The sequence below is a fragment of the Callithrix jacchus genome, chromosome 5 (assembly GCF_049354715.1).
Source record: "Callithrix jacchus isolate 240 chromosome 5, calJac240_pri, whole genome shotgun sequence".
NCBI lineage: Eukaryota > Metazoa > Chordata > Mammalia > Primates > Cebidae > Callithrix > Callithrix jacchus.
This window is the reverse complement of record NC_133506.1, coordinates 69,799,436-69,819,831: the sequence shown is the minus strand read 5'-3', so window position 1 is coordinate 69,819,831 and position 20,396 is coordinate 69,799,436. Positions and strand designations below refer to the sequence as shown.

Genomic DNA, 20,396 nt, shown 5'->3' with positions numbered 1-20,396 from the left:
CTCCCTTGGAAGTTACATGGGACTCTGGGAGGATGAAGTCCAGCAGGGCTGAAGCTGATGGCACACACCGGCGGGCTGCGGGAGGGCCTCCTCACGCCAGGGCTCTGCATAGGAGGAAGGCTATTCCTCTGGCTTTTGAAATAGGGGTGGTGGAGGAAGCTGGCAACTCTGGGGCAGAGAGTCCTTCCTCCTGAGCCCATCTGCGGACTGGGGTGAACGAAGAGAGGGTGCCAGGGAGGGGCAGGATCGGGGGATTACGAGCAGACACTCACAGACCTGAGGGAAGGGGGACTGGGTTCCCCTGTGCCGCCCTCTCAAAGGCCAGGGAACAACAGGTGCAGGTGGCAAAGGTGCTCAGGCTCCCAGCACAGCCAGGGAAGGAGAGGAGGTTGCGGGACGCAGCCCCAGGCCTGCCTAGGATCTACCAGGGCGCCTGGTCAGAGGGCGGAAGTGGACTCCCCCTCGCAGCTAGAGTTTCAGAAAGACTACAGCTGGCTCAGGGCTGGACGGCCGGGGCGCCTGGGTCCCTCCGGATCCCCCTCTCACCCCATTCCAGCCGGCGCCGCCCGGGCCCGGCTTAGCTGCTCCGGGTGGCTCTTGTCGGCCTCGCTAGGCTCATTTTCGTTGCCAGCCCCCTGCACCTCGGCGGCGGCCGGCGGCTCAGCCTGCCCGGCGCTTCCTAGGTGCGCAGCAGCTCCTCGCGGACCTGGACGCCGAGCTTCTGCAGCTGCTCGTCCGTCTCGGGGTCTATCACCAGCAGGCGCACAGCATTGAGTGCGGCGGGTGGGTCTCCTTCCCCACGTTCTCGCAATTCACCTCCACCAGCCGGTCCCCGGCCAGCAGCCCCGCCTTTCCGCCGATGAGCCCGGCTCCACCAGCCGGATGTACTGGCCAACCGTGCCCTTCTCGCCGTGCAGGTGGAAGCCGTAGCCGTTCGGACCCTTCTCCAGGCAGCAGAGCCAGGGCAGGGGTGCCCGGCCACCACATCCGCGCTCATCTCGCCCTGCGACGGCTAAGCTGCGCCACTCCGGGTTCCGTTGGGGACGGGACGGCTCAGTCCTTCTTCCCACCCAGAGAACCGGGAGCGCGGCAGGGAAGCCCAGCACCGTGGGACTGGCGAAGCAAGCAGGTGTCCCGGGAACTGCTGGCCGCGAGCCTTGAGGAGAAAAGAGAGGAGCGCGGACCAATCACCGCTTCACGCAGCGTCCGACTTTTTTTTTTTTTTTTTTTTTTTTTTTAAGACAGAGTCTTGCTCTGTCGCCAGGTGCCAGGCTGGAGTTCAGTGGCAAAATCTTGGCTCACTGTAACCTCCGCCTCCTGGGTTCAAGCAATTCTCCTGCCTCAGCCTCCCGAGTAGCTGGGACTACAGGCATGTCCCACCACGCCCAGCTAATTTTTGCATTTTAGTAGAGATAAGGTTTCACCATGTTGGCCAGGATGGTCTCAATCTCTTAATCTCGTGATCTGCCCACCTCGGCCTCCCAAAGTGCTGGGATTACAGGTGTGAGCCACCGCGCCCGGCCAGTATGAACATTTTAACTATATTTATTCTTCGAATCCATGGACATGGAATGAATATCTTTCCACTTTTTGTATCTTCAATTTCTTGTATCAATGTTTCATAGGTTTCATTGTAGAGCTCTTTCACTTGGGTTAATTGCTAGGTATTTTATTTTATTTGTAGCTATTTTAAATGAGATTCCTTTCTTAATTTTTTTTCAGGTTGTTCACTGTTGGCATATAGAAGTGCTACTGAGTTTTGTATATTGATTTGCTATCCTGCAACTTTGCTGGCCATATCAGTTCTAGTAGTTTTTGGCAGAATCTTTAGGTTTTTCCAAATACAAGATCATGTGATCTTCAAACAAGGATAATGTGACTTCTTCCTTTCTAATTTGGATGCCCTTTATTTCTTTCTCTTGTCTGATTGCTCTAGCTAGGACTTCCAGTACTATGTTGAATAACTGGTGACAGTGGGCATTCTTGTCGTGTTCCTGATCTTAGAGGAAAGGCTTTCAGTTTTTCCCCATCCAGTATGATACTAGCCATGATAGGTCTGCCATATATGGCTTTTATTATGTTATGTTCCTTCCATACCCAGTTTTTTGAGGGTTTTTATCATGAAAGGCTATTGAATTTTATCAAATACTTTTTCCACATCAGTTGAAATAATCATATGGTTTTTGTCCTTCATTCTGTTAATATATCACATTAACTGATTTGCATTTGCTGAACTATCCTTGCATCCCTGGGATAAGTCCCACTTGGTCATGTCAAATGATCTTTTTAATATGTTGTTGAATTCGATTTGCTAATATTTTGTTGAGGATTTTTGCGTAAATATTTATCAGTGATATTGGCCTATATAGTTTTCTTTCTTTCTTTCTTCCTTTTTTTTTTTTTTTTTTTTTGATGTGTTTTTGTCTGGTTTTGGTATCATGGTAATACCGGGCTCACAGAGTGAGTTCGGAAGTATTTCTTCCTTCTGTATACTTCTGAATAGTTTGAATAGGATTGATATTAGTTCTTTAAGTGTTCGGAGACTTTTTTTATGGCTTCAGTTTTTGTTACTTGCTATCAGTCTGTTTGTTTTGGATTTCCCATAGTTCAGTCTTGGTAGATTGCACGTGTCTAGGTGTCTGTTTCTTCTAGATTCTAAGGTATTGGCATGTAGTTGCTCACAGTAGCCACTAATGAGCCTTTATACCTCTATAATATCAGTTGTGATGTCTCCTTTGTCAACTCTGATTTTATTTGGGTCATCTCTCTTTTTCCTTAATTAGTCTGGCTAAAGGTTTGTCATTTTATTTACCTTTCCAAAAAACCAACTTTTTGTTTCTTTTCACAAAACCAAGCTTTTGTATTTTTTGTTCATTTCATATTCATTTATTTTGCTCTGCTTTTTTTTTTTTGAGACAGAGTTTTCTTTTGTTGCCCAGGCTGGAGTGCAATGGCGCTCGCTGCAGCTTCCGCCTCTTGGGTTCAAACGATTGTCCTGCCTCAGCCTCCCGAGTAGCTGGGATTACAGACATGTGCCACTACACCCAGCTAATTTTGTATTTTTAGTAGAGACGGGGTTTCTCCATCTTGGTTGGCTGGTCTTGAACTCCTGACCTCAGGTCATCTGCTCGCCTCGGCATCCCAAAGTGTTGGGATAATACAGGCTTGAGCCACCATTCCTGTTTCTTTTCTTCTACTAATTTTGAGTTTCATTTGCTTTTTTTTTTTTTTGAAACAAGAGTCTTACTCTGTTGCCCAGGCTGGAGTGCAGTGGCACAATCTTGGCTCACTGCAACCTCTGCCTCCCAGGTTCAAGCAGTTCTTCTGCCTTAGCCCCTTGAGTAGCTAGGATTACAGACATGTGCCACCATGTCCAGGTAATTTTTGTATTTTTAGTAGAGACGGGGTTTCACCATGTTGGCCAGGCTGGGTCTCGAACTCATGACCTCAGGTGATCTGCCTGCCTTGGCCTCCCAAAGTGCTGGGATTACAGGTGTGAGCCACTGCACCTGGCCTGCTCTTGTTTTTCTATTTCTTTAGGGGGCATCATTATGTTGTTTACTTGAAGTTTTTCTCTTTAAAAAAAAATTTTTTTTTTAATTAGACCCCCACAAAAGTGTGTTCTTCTTTTCTGATGTGGCATGATAGCTAGAAACTTCCCTCTTCATCCTGCTTCTGCTACACCCCATAGGTGTTGGTATGTTGTGCTTCCATCATTATGTGTTTCAAGAAATGTTTTGATTTCCTTAATTTCTTCATTGACCCAGTTCATTCAGGAGCATGTTGTTTAATGTTTCTGTGTTTGTATAGTTTCCAAAATTCCTCCTGTTATTGATTTCTAGTTTTATTTCAAAAATACATGTGATTTTTGTATATTGACCTTCTATCCTGTTACTTTGGCAAATTAATAGTTCTAGTTGTTTTATGTAGATGATTGGGGGCCATTAAAGTTTAGTTATAATAATTACACTTATTTAGTGCATCTGTGTCAGGCACTGCTTCAGGCGTCCACACAGAGTTTTTACTTGACCATATCATATGTATCAGAAGCACACGGGGAAAAGGGGGGGCTTAAGGCCTAATTTTGCAGATAAGACAAAAAGCTAGAATCCTTTTTCTGAGGATTTTCTGGGTGCCAGGTGTAGTACTGAGACTTTGATGCACAGTTTTCCACTGAATCCCCAAAGGCACCCACGAGGTAGATGCTGTTCTCATCCCTGTGTCACTGCACAGGGACCAGGCAACCTGCTGAGGGAGAGACACTCACGTGAAAAGCTGGTGGTATCTTTGAGCAGTGGCCACATGAGTGCTCATAGCCAGGCTCTAGGAGGCTCCAGGGGAACCCCAGGCCTTTTTCTATTTTTACCTCCTACCATATATATATATATCATATATATATATTATTATTTTTTTTTTGAGTCACTCTTGTTACCCAGGCTGGAGTGCAATGGCACAATCTCTGCTCACTGCAACCTCTGCTTCCTGGGTTCAAGCAATTCTCCTGCTTCAGCCTCCCAAGTAACTGGCATTACAGGTGTCTGCCACCACGCCCGGCTAATGTTTTTGTATTTTTAATAGACATGGGGTTTCATCATGTTGGCCAGGCTGATCTCAAACTCCCAACCTCAGGTAATCTACCTGCCTTGGTTTCCCAGAGTGCTGGGATTACAGGCGTGAGCCACAGTGCCTGGCATCATATATAAAATTTAACCCCGGCCAGGCATGGTGGTTCACGCCTGTAGTCCCAGCACTTGGGAGGCCGAGGCAGCCGGATCACAAGGTCAGGAGTTTGAGACCAGCCTGGCCAACATGGTGAAACCCCACCTCTACTAAAAATACAAAAAACTTAGCCAGGCATGGTGGTGGGCACCTGTGATCCCAGCTACTCGGGAGGCTGAGGCAGGAGAATCACTTGAACCTGGGAGGTGGAGGTTGCAGTGAGCTGAGATCATGCCATTGTACTCCAGCCTGGGGGACAGAGCAAGACTGTTTCAAAAAAAAAAAATTAACCCCAAATGGGTTAAATACATATAAATACATAGATACATATAAAAGCTAAAAGTACAAAACTTCTATTCTTCAAAAGATCCTGTTCAGAAAATGAAAAGGCAAATCACAGATCATAAAAAAATTTGCAAAATGCATTGTCTGGTAAAGGACTGGTTTCTAGAAGACATAAAAACACTCACAACTCAATACAAACAGCCCACTTTGTTTTGCCACTTGTGTGACTGCTGGTGAGTCACGGACCCTCTCTGACCCTCAGTTTCTTCATCTGTACGGGATCTAGTCTCCACTGTTATGGCATGTCATTCTCCCACGCAAACCCTTTCTGCAGAGCAGCTCCGTATGTTGTCTGCAGGCTGGGGCCCATCCAAGATAAAATACAGAAATGGGTGTGTGTGACTGGAAACGTTCATGGGAATTTGACAGTGCTGCAGTGTTCAGGCACGTGATTTGATTTCACATCTTACAAAAGCATGGGTCACAATGCAGTGGAAATTTAAAAAACAAAACCTGATCCTTCTCTTCCCACACTCTTCCCCAGATTTTCCGTGTTCCAGCCACACTCCAGGGTTTTCCCCATTCCTCAAACACCTGAACACCTGCCTGCCTTAGAACATCAGCGTCTGTGGTCCCCTCTGCCTGGAATGTTTCTGCTGACCTGCGGAGAGCTGGCCGCCTTGTCAGTCGGGTCCAGAGCAGATGCCACCCTCTCAGTGAGGTCTCCCTGTGTGGCTGAAGCTCTGTGCTGACTGCAGAGCCCTCGCCCACCGGCGAGGCTGGGGTGTCTGTGGCCCGTGGGCCTCCTCCTGCTTTGTGCACTCTGTGGGTCTCCTGTTCACTGTTGTCTCTGGTTCCTAGAACTGTACCTCATGCAATATTGGCTAAATAACTGCACGAGAAAGGCACCCGCCACCATGCCTGGCTAGGTTTTTTGTATTTTTTTGCATTTTTAATAGAGACTGGGTTTCACCATGTTGGCCAGGCTGGTCTCAAACTCCTGACCTGGAAGATTGCCGTGAGGTTTAGATATGATGACAGACACTTCGTGCCTGTGCAGTAGGTCTGCTAAAAACGTTAGTCTCAGGCTCCTACCCGCGATCCAGCCTGCACAAGCAATTTATAGTCGAGTGGGGCAGATGTGAAGTAAGTTACAGAGATGTATAGCTCCGATTGTGACATTTGCTAGGAAGGACAGAGTGGGAAGGCCCAGGGAAGGCTGGGAGGATGATGGCTTTAGAAGGATAAGTGCTCTGGGCTAGAAGAAGGGCCCTGTGTGCACGTGTGCGTGTGTGCATGTGTGCACGTGTTCTTGTCTGCATGTGTGCATGCAGGTGTGTCTGCTGTGCATGTGTGCACACAGGCGTTCATGAAGGAATGTTCCAGTCAGAGGAAATGGCACATGTGAGGCTCTGAGCAGGAAAAAGCATAACCATCAAGCAGTGAGAGGAGGTTGTTGTGGGTGAGTGAGGTAAGTGAGGTGACCACAGAGCAAGGTGATGCTGGGACCACCACAGGGCTGGAGCCAGCCTGTGTTGCAGACCCAGCCTCATTCTCATGTCCTGTGTGCTGGCTGGTTGCAGAGGGTCATGTGGTGTCTGCCTTTGTGAAGTGGGCTTCCTGAATCGACTTGCAACTGGAAGAAAGCCAGCCCAAGGCACCCGTGTCCCATCCCCTTGTCATACACAGGGGAAAACGGAGTCCCTGAGAGGGCATGGACCTGTCCGGGCTCTGCCCCAGGGTGGTGGCTGATGCAATGAGCTCCCTTCGCAGACAGGGCCACTCAGTGTGAGTTTCTGTTTGTTTATGTAGGAACCAGAGGAGCTTTAGGGAAAAGTACATCCAGCCCTGACCCTCCTCTGCTGGGAGTCTGCTGCTGGTTAACATCTGTAGTTGTAACAGGTTCTGTGAGTTAAGGTGTTGGTTGCCAATGTCAGAAATCACCCAGGGTGTTGGAATCTGGGTGGCTGTAGAGACAGCCTGGAGCTGGGCAGGGCTGAGTCAGGGTGCCTGCGCCTCACAGGCCAGAGCAGGTGCTGTGCTTAGGCAGCGCTGCACTGGGGTGGTGAGAGCAGTCGGGATCTGCTACCCTGGAGGAAAAAGTCCGTTTCCCCAGGGAATCCAGGAAAGGGGAAAGGATGCTGAGAGCCCACCAGCGGCAAGAGGGTCCTGGTGGCTGGCCAGGCCTCCAGGTGGGCAAGGGCTCTGCAGTCAGCACAAAGCTCCCACCCCTGGGGAGCGCCAGCACCCCAGCTTGCTGTCCCTCAGCCCAGATACACCTTGCCCCATTTTCGTTAGCGCCTGGAACAAGCTGGGTGCTAGGGGTGCCCCTGGGGTCAGCTTGCCTGTCCTGAAGAAAGCCTTCCTTGGGCAGCCTGTGGCTTCTTTGTGGACCTGTGGGGTGTTATGTAACTCGTTGTTTAAGAGGGCTCCCTGAGGGCAGGAACTGCTTTTTGTCTTGGTTTTCTTTGTTCAATGCCTAACAGAGCGCACTGCCCGCATGCAGGTGGGGCAGGAGGAGGCAGTGGCCCAGCGGGCAGCAGGGGTGGCAGACATGGCTGCTCTCTGCTCCCTGCACCTGGGTGGTGCTGTGCAGTGTTCGCTGGTGTGTTAGGAGCAGGCCTGGGTTTGCTGTGACTGCTGCTTTCCTGCTACCGGGGTGTGGACCGGCCACACGCACTCCCTGAGTGCCAGCGTCCTGGGCTGGAGGGCTGGACTCTTCCCAACACTGACTGCCCGGCGCTGGACCTTGGTGTCAGGCCCCGTCCCTCCCTGCCCCTGTTAGCTGAGGTCTGGCTGACCCCTGCCCTGGCTCTTGGTCGACTCCCAGTTCTGATGTCACTTTCTTCTCATCACCCTCCCCCGCCTGCTGGCGTCCAGTATGCCTGGGTGGAGAAGCACCTCGGCCCTGACTTTCTGGAGCAGATTGTGCTGACCAGAGACAAGACCGTGGTCTCTGCTGACCTTCTCATAGACGATCGGCCGGACATCACAGGCAAGTGGCCTGCAGCAGGTGAGGAGCACGTGGGGAGGGCCCGCGCCTTGGCCCTCTTCTCCGGAGCAGTGAGCGCTCAGTCGCCTCCTGCCTGCACCCGCCCCTCTGAGTTACCAGCTGTTTGCCAGGCACTGAGCTCCTCCCCTCTGTGTGGACTGCGGCCTGGTGCTCCTGGGAGCTGGGAGGAGTGGGTGCCGGCCTCAGGGTTAGCTTGAGGGGTGGCCCTGGAGGAGTCCGTTCAACACCAAAGCCTTTACTTCCTCGTGTAACACGGGGACTCAATTCTGGTTTCCAAATGTTTGTATTTAACAACAAAACCCTTTTTTCCCCCAAAAGCAATGTGGACCAATGTAATGAATGACAGGAGGGCGGAGCAGAACTCCTGTGGGGAAGGTGGGTTGGGACAGAAGATCCCCCTTCCAAAAATCAAACAAGCCAGTCAGTGTCGAGCTGCATAGAAAGGAGAGGGAGACCGGTGTCGCAGTGACTCATGCCTGTAATCCCGGCACTTTGAGAGGCTGATGCAGGTGGATGGCTTGAGCCCAGGAGTTTGAAACCACCCTGGCCAACATAGCGAGACCCCGTCTCTACTAAAGATACAACGATTATCTGGGCGGGATGGTTCATGCCTGTAGTCCCAGCTGCTCTAGGGGCTGAAGTGGGAGGATTGTTTGAGCCCACGAATTGGAGACCAGCCTTGGCAACCTGGTGAGACTCCTGTCCCTACAAAACAAACAAAAAAATTAGCCGGTACTGGTGGCGCATGCCTGTGGTCCCTGCTACTGTGGTGGCTGAGGTGGGAGAATCACCTGAGCCGGGGAGGTAGAGGCTGCAGCAAACTGTGGTTGCTCCACTGCAGTCCAGTCTGGGTGACAGTAAGACCCTGTCGCAGAAAAACAGAACAGGAGAGGGGAAGCTTACTGGTTTACCTAACCGGAAACGAGGTAAGGAGAGCTTCAGCCGCAGAATCTGGGCATTGAAACTGCCCGTGACCATTGTTTCTCTGCCTCACGGCTGTGCCCTGGCCTGGCTCTCCAGCACCCACAGGCAGCCGCCTCCTCCTGGAAGCCATCAGTAGTTTCAGGTTACATCCTAGTCTTTTGGACACCCCAGTGGGAAAATACCTTCTAGTTTTTCCCTGATGGTTTTGGAACTGGCTTGGGAAACATGCCACCTCTGTCACTTCGTCCAGAGGGTGGACTCCATGAGTGCACCCTCCCCAGCCTCGTGGGCTCCCGGGAGAGCCAGGACAGACAGTGGCCTGTGGGGGCCCATGGCCTTGAGGGCCCAGAGGCCGGCTTGGCCTTCATCTCCAGCCACAGGGAGCTGGGGCAGGTGCATAACCCAAAGGGCAGCACCAGTGTGGACATGAGGGCTTGAGGCCTGGGAAGGCTGCAGGGCCTGTGGTCAGCGGCTGGGGAGCTGCAGAGCTGGTGCCACTTGGCCTTCCCACAGCAGGCCAGCAGGATGGCGGGGCACGGAGAGGGAAGTCGGGGGAGCACTGGGCGGCATGAACCAGCACATGTCCCTCGGCAATGCCGGTGGTGATGGCGGCCCGCAGTCAGTCCCTGTCCACTGAGCGCTGGCTTCACGTGCTGAGGGCCTTCTTGCCACATCTCACACCATCCTCACCCCACTCCACAGAGGAAACAAGTTTCGGCAAGGCCAGAGGCCTGCCTGGATACCCAGGTTTCCACCCTCAGCAGCTGCGCTCCAGGTCTCCACGGCTGAGCTGATGCTACTTTCCTACCCACAGGGGCCGAGCCAACCCCCAGCTGGGAGCACGTCCTCTTCACTGCCTGTCACAACCGGCACCTGCAGCTGCAGCCCCCCCACCGCAGGCTGCACTCGTGGGCAGACGATTGGAAGGCCATTCTGGACAGCAAGCGGCCCCGCTGAGCTGAGCTGAGCTGGACTGTGCTTCGTGGGGCTCCCGGCTGGGGGCCTGTAAGGCCCATGCACTGGCCTGGGGGTCCCTCCCAGACTCCGGGAGCCCATGACCTCCTGCTGCATGTCCCTTCCCTTCCCCAGCCCTGCCAGGCCTTAACCTGATCTCGGGGCAGGGCTGGGCCCTCTGGGCCCTTGGTCACAGACACGTGGTCCCAGGCCATTGAGCCTGACCTCAGGCAGCAGGCTACAAGCTGCTAGGAGCTGGGGGGCTCAGGACGGGGAGGAGTTGAGGCCACTGTTCAGGGGGCTGGCGGCCCTCTCCCTAGCAAATTCTCTAAGGCGGCGGGGGGGTTCCCTTTTCCTGGGTCTGCAGCCATCAGCAAGGAGGGCCAGGAAGCTGGCGACCAAGGTGCTTCCAGGTGGGGACGAGCCCCTCATGGTCTCAGCTATGGCACCCCTTATTCCAGCGGCCCCGCCCCACCTGCTCGCCCCACGCGATGCTGTGTATTCAGCAAACACTCACTAGGTGACAGCGGCCACCAGGCTCTGTGCTGGGGGACGATACCGGCCCTGGCCTCAACCAGCTCAGAGGTTTCTCGTACCTCTGTCCCCAGGGTCCCACTCAGGGCCCAGCAGAGAGTCCATAGGCTTGAACATGTGTTGAATGCATGAAAAATAAATGCTGTTCACGTGTGTAGCTCGGGGCTGTGGCCTGCCCCCAGGTCCTCTGGCGTCTGCCCTCCTGAGGACCGAGCTTCAAGTCTTGTGTCTGGGGGTTCCACTGAAGACAGGTGGAGGAAGGCATGACTTCAGCCCCTGCCTCAAAGGCTGGGCCCTAGCGGGGGTCCTCTCAGGCCACCCACCCACTCTGGTGGGTGAGGCTTAGGAAATGGGCCCTGGGCACTCGGTCCCTCTCTCTAGTGCCTCCTTCCCACACCTGCCCCAGTGCCCAGAGCTGGGTCCCCGATCCTCTGCTCTTCTCCCAAGGCCAAGTTTCTGTGGGATTGCAGGAGCCCTGGGGGGAAGGCTGGTGTCAGAGCCTCAGCTTCTGTTCCTTTTCACCCACTGGGGAGTGACAGCTTGAACCAGGTACCTCCCCACTGCCCTCTGGAGAGGTTTTGGGGCTGCTTTCTGTCCTTATGCCCTTCCCTTACTGTTCTGGCCACACTCCTATCAAGGCCCTTGAAGGGAACAGGGGTTTTCCATGCCCCTAACCTACCCCAGCTCTGGGCCATACTGGCAGGCCCTTCTGCCTTAATGTGACAGAGACGCTTTGGGCTGCCCTGGAGTCAGGGCCAGATAGGAGAGAAGACAAGGGGAGGTGCCCATGGCTCAAAGCTGGCTGAGCTTTTGGATGTTCCTGTTCTTACAGTCTCAGGAGCTTGGGCTCACCCACCTTAGTGAGGAAGGACTCGTCCAGGCACCATCACCCAGCTTAGGGAGGGAGGACTCCTCCAGGGTTCCATCACCCCAGATTAGGGAGTGAGGACTCCTCTAGGCACCATCACCCAGCTTAGGGAGGGAGGACTCCTCCAGAGTTCCATCAACCCAGATTAGGGAGGGAGGACTCCTCTAGGCACCATCACTCAGCTTAGGGAGGGAGGACTCCTCCAGGCTCCATCATCCAGTTTAGGGAGGGAGGACTCCAACAGGCTCCATCACCCAGCTTAGGGAGGGAGGACTCCTCCAGGATTCCATCACCCCAGATTAGGGAGGAAGGACTCCTCTAGGCTTGGCCAAAGGCAGATCTCCATGGCGCCCCCACCCCCCACCCACTGAACTGACATTTTTCTTTAGGGTGAAGGGGAGAGGCTGGACCAGGAATATATTTGGGGTTGCATCACATGATCTCAAAGTACCTGGTCCAGGCAGGGTGATGGCTGGAGGAGTCCTGGCCATCTTGCCACATGGCTCTGGAAGGAAAGGTGACCTGGGGTGCTGGCTCCCCAGCTACTCCTGAGCCCCCTGACTCTTCCTGCTGTCTGAGGCCTCACCCGGGAGGCTCTGAAAGTCCCTCCTCTTGAAGGGCCAGGTGAATGTGTGACGTTTATCTCCTTTCTTGTCCCCGGGGGGCCTGTCCACCTGCTCCACGCCCTCTGTCCTGGGAGGGACTACCCCACCAAGAGGTTCAAAAGACTCGAGTCACAGGGACTCTCCCGGGCCAGCCACACCCTGAAAACTTTGTGACTATAACTTGGGGTGCAGAAAGCAGCTTGGCTTGTACCTATCCTGGGGCCCTTCTGCTGGGGACAGAAACTCAATCCTCTGTAGGTTTTCTCAGCCGTGTTCGGGTTTCTCCCTCCCTCCTCCCGCCCAGGCAGAACCCCTGCCTGGGGGCTGACTTGCTGCAGGGGTGTGAGTCACGTTGCTGAGAGCGGTGTTCACGGACCCCTAGGGAGCTTCGGAGGGGCACTGAGATCTTCTGTCCACAGAGGGGAGCAGGGCCTGGCGGGGTCACTCCCTCCTGCCTCTTGCTGTGTGCCCTCTGCCAGGGGATCTTCCTTGAGTTCAGGGCAGGGCTGGGCAGTCTCTGTCCGCTCCTAACCAAGTGTTCGCAAGAATAATACGCTCTGATTCTTTCAGGAGACGGACTCTTCCGAAACCTTTTCTTTTAGACTGATAATTACCATCAGTTTTAAAAGCCAGTTGAGGAACTCCATTTTCCAAATTACCACATTTGCTCTCAGCTATCATCACTCACCCGAGGTGGGCAGCTGCTTCAGCCACATAATTTATTTAAAGAAGAAAAATCATTGCAGGGGCAAAAATCCTTCGGAGTATGGCCCCACCTGATGGATGCCTCAAAGCAACTTGCTGTGACGGTGACAGGTGCTTTGAGGGGCAGCTGAGGGACTGCCGAGGCACTGCAGGGCGGCAGGAGGAGACCCCGAGGGCTTCAGGTCCGGGCACGGTCCCCCAGGTGGAAAAGCGGGGCAAGCCCCTGGCTGAGGCCCCTGCAGAGGCCCAGGCCTGGGGGGAGCTTGCCAAGGTGAAAATATGAAGCAGGCGTGGGCGAGTGAGTTGCTGTCTGCACTCAGATGCTCAGCCAGCCGCTGAGTCCTCATTGCACTGGGAAGGGCAGGACACCCACAGCAGCTGATGACCTAGGCCAGGACCCCAAATTCATTATCATGTCAACATTCTCCTGATTGAGGCCGGGTGTGGTGGCCCACGCCTGTAATCCCAGCACTTTGGGAGGCCAAGGCAGATGGATCAGTTATGGCCAGGAGTTTGAGACTAGCCTGGCCAATACAGTGAAACACTATCTCTACTAAAAACACAAAAATTAGCAGGGTATGGTGGCAGGCGCCTGTAATCCAAGCTACTCAAGTGGCTGAGGCAGGAGACTCGCTTGAACCTGGGAGGCAGAGGTTGCAGTGAGCCAAGATCAGGGCACTGCACTCCAGCCTGAGTGACAGAGCAAGACTCCATCTCAAAAAATAAAAATTTCCTGATTGAAATGAAGGTAACTTTCTTGGAAGCTTGGGAAGCATGTGTTTTGCATCAGAACCAGTTTGTGAAGCCCAGGAAAGAAAATTCACCCCGGATAGGAGAGCTAGGCCTGGTTCTGCCCCATGGCACGTCAGCTCTGTCCCTCCCTTACCCACAGGGCTGGCCTCTCAGTGGCTCAGCTCTCAGTGGAAGTTGTGATTCATTTGAAAATGTTGGAAAGATTCAGAGCGTTAGGACCAAAGCCCCTGGAAGGGGCAACATCCCCCAGGTGGAGAGGGCGCTGGGAGAGCAGGTGTGTGGAGCAGGTAGGAGACCCAGCTGCACGCTCAGCTGTGTGGGGAACGTGCCCCTGCTTCTCCTCCTGCCACAGGGTGCAGGCATCTGACTCCCCGACTTGCTCTTCAGCATTGGGGCCTCCAGCAGCAGTGCCTTGTCCTTGTCCCCATGCTCCTCCCCCTTGGCCCTTCATCCCTGTCCGTACAGAGCATCCTCCTGTCCTTGGGGAGGGGCCACTGCTGCCTGGCCTTGCCCCCACCCAAGTTCCGCGCCGCTTCCCCACTGCAGCCCCTACCTAACTTGGGTGAGGTCCTTGATGTCCTGCCACCCCCACCTCTCCCTGGCCCCCTTCCAGGTTCCAGAATTCCACTTGCCTATGTCAGAAACCCAGCTCAAACCCACCCATGCACAAAGCTTGTGGGCCTGGGAGGCCCAGGGCATGCTTACCCCCAGGGGTCACACAGGCTGACCAGTGCTTTCTCTGCTTTCTCGTCCTTCCTGTTCTCTTACTGCCCTATCTACCTCTGCTTCCTGGCCTGTGGACCCTCCCAGGAGGGTGGATCAGCTGGTACAACCAACCCATGCTCTGAGCGAGCAGCCAAGCTCCAGCCCACAGTGGTGGCAGATGATGGTGCAGGAAGGGCTCAGAAATCGTGAGGGGTGGTGGTGGTAAACCCAGCAGCAGAGCCTATGATGGGTGCGGTGACGCCTCACAGCCAGGCTCGGGGCAGGTGGCCTACTCTGAAGTCACTGTAAGCAGAACAGCCTTCGCACCGGGACATGCAGGTGTATAACAGAGCCGGGCCCAGGCCGGGGATGATCCATGTTGCAGGGGCTCTGGCCGAGCCTTGGCCATTGCCCTGGAGGACAGGCATGGGAGCAGTCTCACCAGATGAAGTTTACTTCCAGTGTTTGGGTCTAAACCCCCCAAATGCACACATGGGCTGGAAGTGTGGCCTGCTGGCTTCAGGCAACAGAGACTGCTGTGTGGTATTGAGGCAGGGCCTGCCCTGCATCCCCTGCACCGAGGGGGGCACCAGCAGCACTTTCCAGCCCTCGGGTTCCATCACATGCTCTTCTTACATGGGCTGCTGGGGGAGTCACAGGGGGGTCACGTGGCTGTAAAATGTGTCCTCATGGCCAGGCACGGTGGCTCACACCTGTAATCTCAGCACTTTGGTAGGCTGAGGTGGGTGGGTCACAAGGTCAGGAGTTTGAGATCAGCCTGGCCAACTTGGTGAGACCCCATCTCTACTAAAAATACAAAAAATTAGCCAGGTGTGGTGGCAGATGCCCGTAATCCCAGCTACTTATTTGGGAGGCTGAGGCAGAGAATTGCTTGAACCCGGGAAGCGGAGGTTGCAGCGAGCTGTGATGGTGCTTGTTGCACTCCAGCCTGGGTGACAGAGCAAGACTCTGTCTCAAAAAAAAAAGTGTCTTAATTCATGGGGGCCTCCAATGCTGAGTGAGGGAGGGAGGCCTGGGGCAGCCCAGCCGGGCAGGGAAGCTTGGCAGTCGGAGCAGCAGCCCAGGGTGGAGGAAGGATGACCGCCCCCCCCAACTCCCTTCCCACGTAGACCTCCGTGCTCTGCGTCTGCGCCTGAGCCTCAGTGGGGGTGTTTTTTAAATGCAAAATGGACATTTTAAGGGCATCTCTCAGAGTGCCCAGCGTATAGACACGGTTCAAAAGATGGCAGCCGGGATGCAGATGGAGTCTTCTCGGCTGGCCTCGGCTTTAGGGCAGAAAGACCATGGGGTTTCTTCAGTTTTCTGGGTCAGAGTTTCCCATTCGTTGGGGCCCGATCCAGCATCACTACGACAATAGCTGTTTCTTTAGAGCTTACTCTGTCCCGCCCATGATCAGCACATTTCACGGCCATGGAGCCACCCTCTGGAGCAGTTCATGGTTGGGGATGGCGCCATGGTTGGGGATGGTGCCATCTCTGCACGGCCAGGCCTGCTGGGGCTGTCCTAGGTGGTGGCTGTGCTGGGCTGCGCTTGTAGCCTCCTGGCACTGTCCTCTGGCCTAGCATTCTCTTGGGGCCCAGGTGTTCCTGGGTAAAGCAGGGCCCAGGTTGGGAGCTGGGCCTCCATCTGAAGGGGGTTCTAGGTGCTCAGCTTGCAGCAAAACCACAGGACAGGCAGAAAGGGTCAGGCCAGAGCAGGCCAATTGTTAGAGGCCAGAGGGGCAGGCCCAGCCACTGAGGTGGCCTTGGGGAGGGTGAAGAGGGGATGGGAGCGAATTAATGTTCTGCCGTATGACTGGCCTGGCACTTACATATGCAATGGAGACAGCACTTTGTAGACAACTCCCATTGCCCCAGTTTTCTTCCCTGTCAGGCATGCCAATCAGGCCAGGTGATGACCCCGCCACCCCTTGGGAAGCTAGGGCAGGTGCTATCCAGGACAGGAAGTTCAGGGGGTAGGGAGGAAGATGACCTAGGGTAAGGTGCCACTAGACTGAAATCTGCCTCTGGTCCTGGATGGGAGGAGAGCCTTGGAAGGGCCACGCTGCTGGAAGATGAGTCAGGGCCCTGGGAAGTGACCCCCATTTGTCTTGGTTCAATAGTAGGTGTTTGTGTTGGGGGGTATGAGCAAGCGAACAGGAACCCCACAGAAACCCTGGCTGATGAGGGGCTGCTTCTGCGTGGCATGGGAGAGGCTGAGCAGGTGGGCCTCAGGTAGGGCCCCAAGGCCCCCTGCTCTCCCTCGGCCCGGAAAGGAAAAACTCAGGGATCCTAAGGGCTCATGGAGGAATCACGGCCAAGAACGCTGGTGGGCAACTGCCTGCTTGGTGAAGTGAGCTGGGACTGACGGTTGCAGAGGCCATGCAGTCTGGGGTGAGATGTGAGCTGCGGCCGGACCTGAGGGGCTCAGAGCACCCGTGGAGCCAGGCAGGACCTCACTGGCAGGCCCCTCGCTGCTCCCAAGTTTTGTCTCCCAAGATTTTAGTCTCTACTAAAAATACAAAAATTAGCCAGGCATGGTGGTGTGCACCTGTAATCCCAGCTACTCAGGAGGCTGAGGGAGGAGAATCGCTTGAACCCAGGAGGCAGAGGCAGCAGTGAGCCAAGACTGCACCACTGTTCTCCAGCCTGGGTTACAGAGCAAGACTGTCTAAAAAAAAAAAAAGAAAGAAAGAAAGGGCTGAAGGAAATAGGGGCATTTATTCCAGAATGTTGCTGCTTGATTGGGGAAACTGACTTCCTCTGTAAAGCAAGGCAGTGGGCTCAGTGGTGGGAGTCCCAAACGGGGAAAAGGGGCCTTCCACGGGAACTTAGAGTCCTTCCAGGGGCATTGTCCTGGTGTGGCCACCAGGTGGCAGCACAGTCCCCTTCAAAAGATGACACCGGTGCTTATGATGGGGGTGCATGGGCACAGGCCGCTGCGGGGAAAGAAGCGGGAAGGGCCCCATTCTCTATGTGTTCTTCTTGCCCTCCTGGGCCAGCTCTTCTTCCCCTTCCCCTCCGGGCTGCTGTGGACAAGTGCCTGATAGGCCCAGGGCTCCAGTGAGGACCCATGAGCAGCCTGCCCGGTCAAGGGGCTCATCCTTGGCCAGCAGAAACCTTGTCTCCAGCCATAAACTGCAAGCACCCACCACCAGCAAGACCTTAAGGAGGCCGGAAGAGGAAAGCTGCTCTGCTTCCAAGTCAGGGCTCTGCAGGGTGCAGCCGGCCTTGGGCTGCACCTCCCGCCCACTCACAGCTCCCTGTTATGTTGGGGATGAAGTGGGGTCTCCTTAGCTTAGCACTGAGGGAAGACCCTTCAGGACCTGGCCCTCCCATCTCCCCACTCTGGGCCCCTGGGGCTCCTTGCAGGCCTCTCACCTGCACCTTCGCACCTGCTGCTCACCTGTCTTTACCGGCGCTTTCTTCACTAGCCCTGGCTCTCAGTTCCCTGCAGCGGGGAGTCCGTGTGGGCTGTGTCGGCAACAGCTTTTGCAGTGTTGCCTTTATCCAGAGCTGCCCAGGCCTGGGGGCTAGGCTGAGGGTCCCTGTGGCTTTGGAGAGGGAGAGGCTGGCTCTCCGCGAGCACAGTCCAAAACAGAGTCGTCTTTTCCTCTGGGCTTCACAGACCCTAAGCCACATTATGCCAGGGCTGCCACAAGATGACGCTTAAGGACAGAATACATACAAATAGTAAACAAATCGTCTGTCCAGGAATCGTCTCTGCCTTGTTGGCAATTTGGGTAAAATTGCCAAAAAAAAGTCCTTGATCAGATTTGGCAAAGCTGGTTTGTACCCACAGGTTGGGGGCTAAAGGAACCCAGCAATAATCAGTCTCCTTAAAATGTAGAGAGAAGCTGGGCTGAGGAGATGCAGCCTGTGCTGCAAAGAGGCTGTGGGCAGAAATCCTGTATTCTCACCTGGTTTTTTGCTGACGCCTGGCGGTTTCGGCTCTGGAGAGTGATCAGGCAGTGGTGTGGGGCTGCAGTTTACACAAACGGCCACTGGATGGCACCAGAGGACCAGCTCTAGATGCTCAGGTCCTCACTGCTTCCCTGGAGGGGCCTCCCTTGGAGCCTGCAGTCACCACCCCACCACACCTGCCCCATGTTCTGGTCCCACAGGGGTGTTCCTAATGACCAGCATCTCTTTCTGACCCCAGGCACGTTGAAGCTCCTGTGGGCAGGCCCTGGGGACCTCAGTCACTTGGTTGACGGAGGAGTAAGATGAATTGCCTGAGCTGTGACTTCATCTGAAAGAGCAAAGTGCTGTGGGCATTCCCAGCTCCAGAGACAGACTGAGGGGTGGCTGGGGTCTTGCAAGGGCCTGGCTAGGAGAAAGGCAGGTGCTGAAAGACATCCACGCGTTCCTGTTCTCGTGGGAGCTTCCGTCTGCTGTGGGCCTCTCCCATGGTGCCAACACTGGGCGCCCACACACATCAGAGGTTGCCAACTGGCAGCCCTCAGAAGCGCTTTGGTGGCCCACTATTTTTTCATGGTACCTTTATATTCTCTACTGCAAGCCCTCAGGAGCTGGGCACAGACGGCTGGGCTGCTGGGGCAGTAACTAAACATCCTGCCCCAGGCTTCAGTCCCCAGCCCTCTTGGACCCAGCCCTGGTCACAGGTTTGTCACCTCCTGGCCCCCTATGACGTTTGAATCCCTGACTTCTGCCTAAACAAAGCAGACGATGGTTTTCCCCCAACAGTCCCACACCTTGCCTTGCTCTGTCCTTCCTGCTTCCCCCACCTCCACACTGAATCTTTTCCTTCCCTCCCCACTTATTTGAAGCCTGTTCTTCCTTGAAGGCCCTGCCCACCTCTTCCTTCCTCCAAAAGGTCCCAGATGGCTCCAGCCCCTGCCTCCCCAACACTGTGGTCTCTCTCTTTTGTCTGTGCAGCACTTGCTGCCTAAACCACTGACTGCAAACAGAGAGATGCTAGGGGAGGAGTTGAGTCCCTAGAGCGGCAGACAGGGGGAAAGGGGGGATCCTACAGGTACTGAGCAGATGCCGGACGCCTCATGAATACTCCCAGTGAGGATGAAGTAAGGTCCAAATATACTTTTTTTTTTTTTTTTGAGACGGAGTTTCGCTTTGTTACCCAGGCTGGAGTTCAGTGGCACAATCTTGGCTCACTGAAAGCTCCGCCCCTCAAGTTCAAGCAATTCCCCTGCCTCAGCCTCCTGAGTAGCTGGGACTACAGGCGTGAGCCACCATGCCCAGCTAATTTTTGTATTTTTAGCAGAGACAGTGTTTCACCATGTTGGCCAGGCTGGTCTTGAAATCCTGACCTCAGATAATTCGCCCATCTCGGCCTCTCAAAGTACTGGGATTACAGGTTTGAGCTACAGCCCCCGACCCACATAGATGCTGAATTCTGTGAAGAGTCGTGCTAAGAAGGTGCTGCCCAGGCTCAGCTCAACTCCAGAGCTGATGCCCAGCACCTCAGGCTACAGAGATTAAGAAACTCAGAGGCATGCCACAAATAGAAGGGGATGGAGTGGCAGGCCGACTCACACTCCCCCCCACCATTGTCCCAAATCCTCTAAGGGGACAGAAATGTTTTTAAAATTCACAACTACATTGGAAAAAAATGGTGCCCTCGGTTGACCATACACTATGCTGAAGGCCTTAAAGGTAGAAGGCTGGGGCCCAGGGTGGGAGAGGGTGGCTGCTGCAAAAGGTCGGGGGTGTTATAGGCCCCTGGGCCCTGATGGGATGATTGTTTAAGGTGCTCAGTAGGAGCCACAAGTAATTAAACCCTCTTCGTGACCACACACACACACACACACGCACACACACACCTGGGCCAAGCAGAGAACACAGGCATCTGTGTTTCGCGGAGTAGTCATCAGAAGTAATATGAGTGCAGGGCTTGAAGGGGCAGGCACTGTCCTGGAAGGCTGCTGAGTCCAGGGAGAATGGAGGCCCCATGCACAGAACATTAGGTAGTGGCTGGGGTGCATTCTCCTACCCCTCAAGTGGGGTAAGCTGTGGGAGAGAGCTGTGATGCTTGCAGGCTGGCTAACTGTGAGCTTCAGACACAGAGATGAGCCCTCAAATGACAGGCAGCAAACCCCTCAATGAGAGAATTGACACCCAAGGAAAGGGAGTTAATGCACCAGAATGAGGATTTAGAAAGGTGTAGTCAGTATCCCTGGAGAGATGTGATACGATATTGGATTCCCCAGAAAGATCAAATAGAGAATCTAGAAAGTTAAAATCTGGTCATGGACGCTGGGTGTGGTGGCTCACGCCTGTAATCCCAGCATTTTGAGAGGCTGAGGCAGGTGGATCACAAGGTCAGGAGTTCGAGACCAGCCAGGCCAACA

The 20,396-nt window shown here is 54.4% G+C and overlaps 1 protein-coding gene and 1 long non-coding RNA gene across 12 annotated transcripts in view; one reads left to right on the top strand and one right to left on the bottom strand.

Moving 5' to 3' along the window:
* Nucleotides 1–13,367, top strand: part of NT5M (5',3'-nucleotidase, mitochondrial) — a 43,348-nt gene extending 29,981 nt beyond the window's left edge. For 3 of the 11 annotated variants that reach the window (XR_013535462.1, XM_035299629.2, XM_078372571.1), the window contains 2 exons: nucleotides 7,885–7,999; nucleotides 9,756–13,367. Coding sequence is in view for 8 of the 11 variants with exons in the window: in XM_035299629.2 (XP_035155520.1) it covers nucleotides 7,885–7,999; nucleotides 9,756–9,898 (258 nt within the window). In the remaining 3 variants the exon portion in view is untranslated. Of the gene's footprint in view, nucleotides 1–917; nucleotides 3,970–7,884; nucleotides 8,018–8,335; nucleotides 8,393–9,755 lie in introns of those variants that run through there. The other 8 variants (XM_035299627.3, XM_078372570.1, XM_035299631.3 and 5 more) reach the window with 6 other exon arrangements.
* A 3,327-nt stretch (nucleotides 13,368–16,694) lies between these two features.
* LOC118153687 (uncharacterized) lies at nucleotides 16,695–18,672 on the bottom strand. The gene is made up of 3 exons (XR_004743124.3): nucleotides 17,985–18,672; nucleotides 17,471–17,732; nucleotides 16,695–17,003 (listed from the first exon to the last, which is right to left on the bottom strand). It is a non-coding gene; the product is annotated as an uncharacterized LOC118153687 (long non-coding RNA).
* Between the last annotated feature and the right edge of the window lie 1,724 nt (nucleotides 18,673–20,396).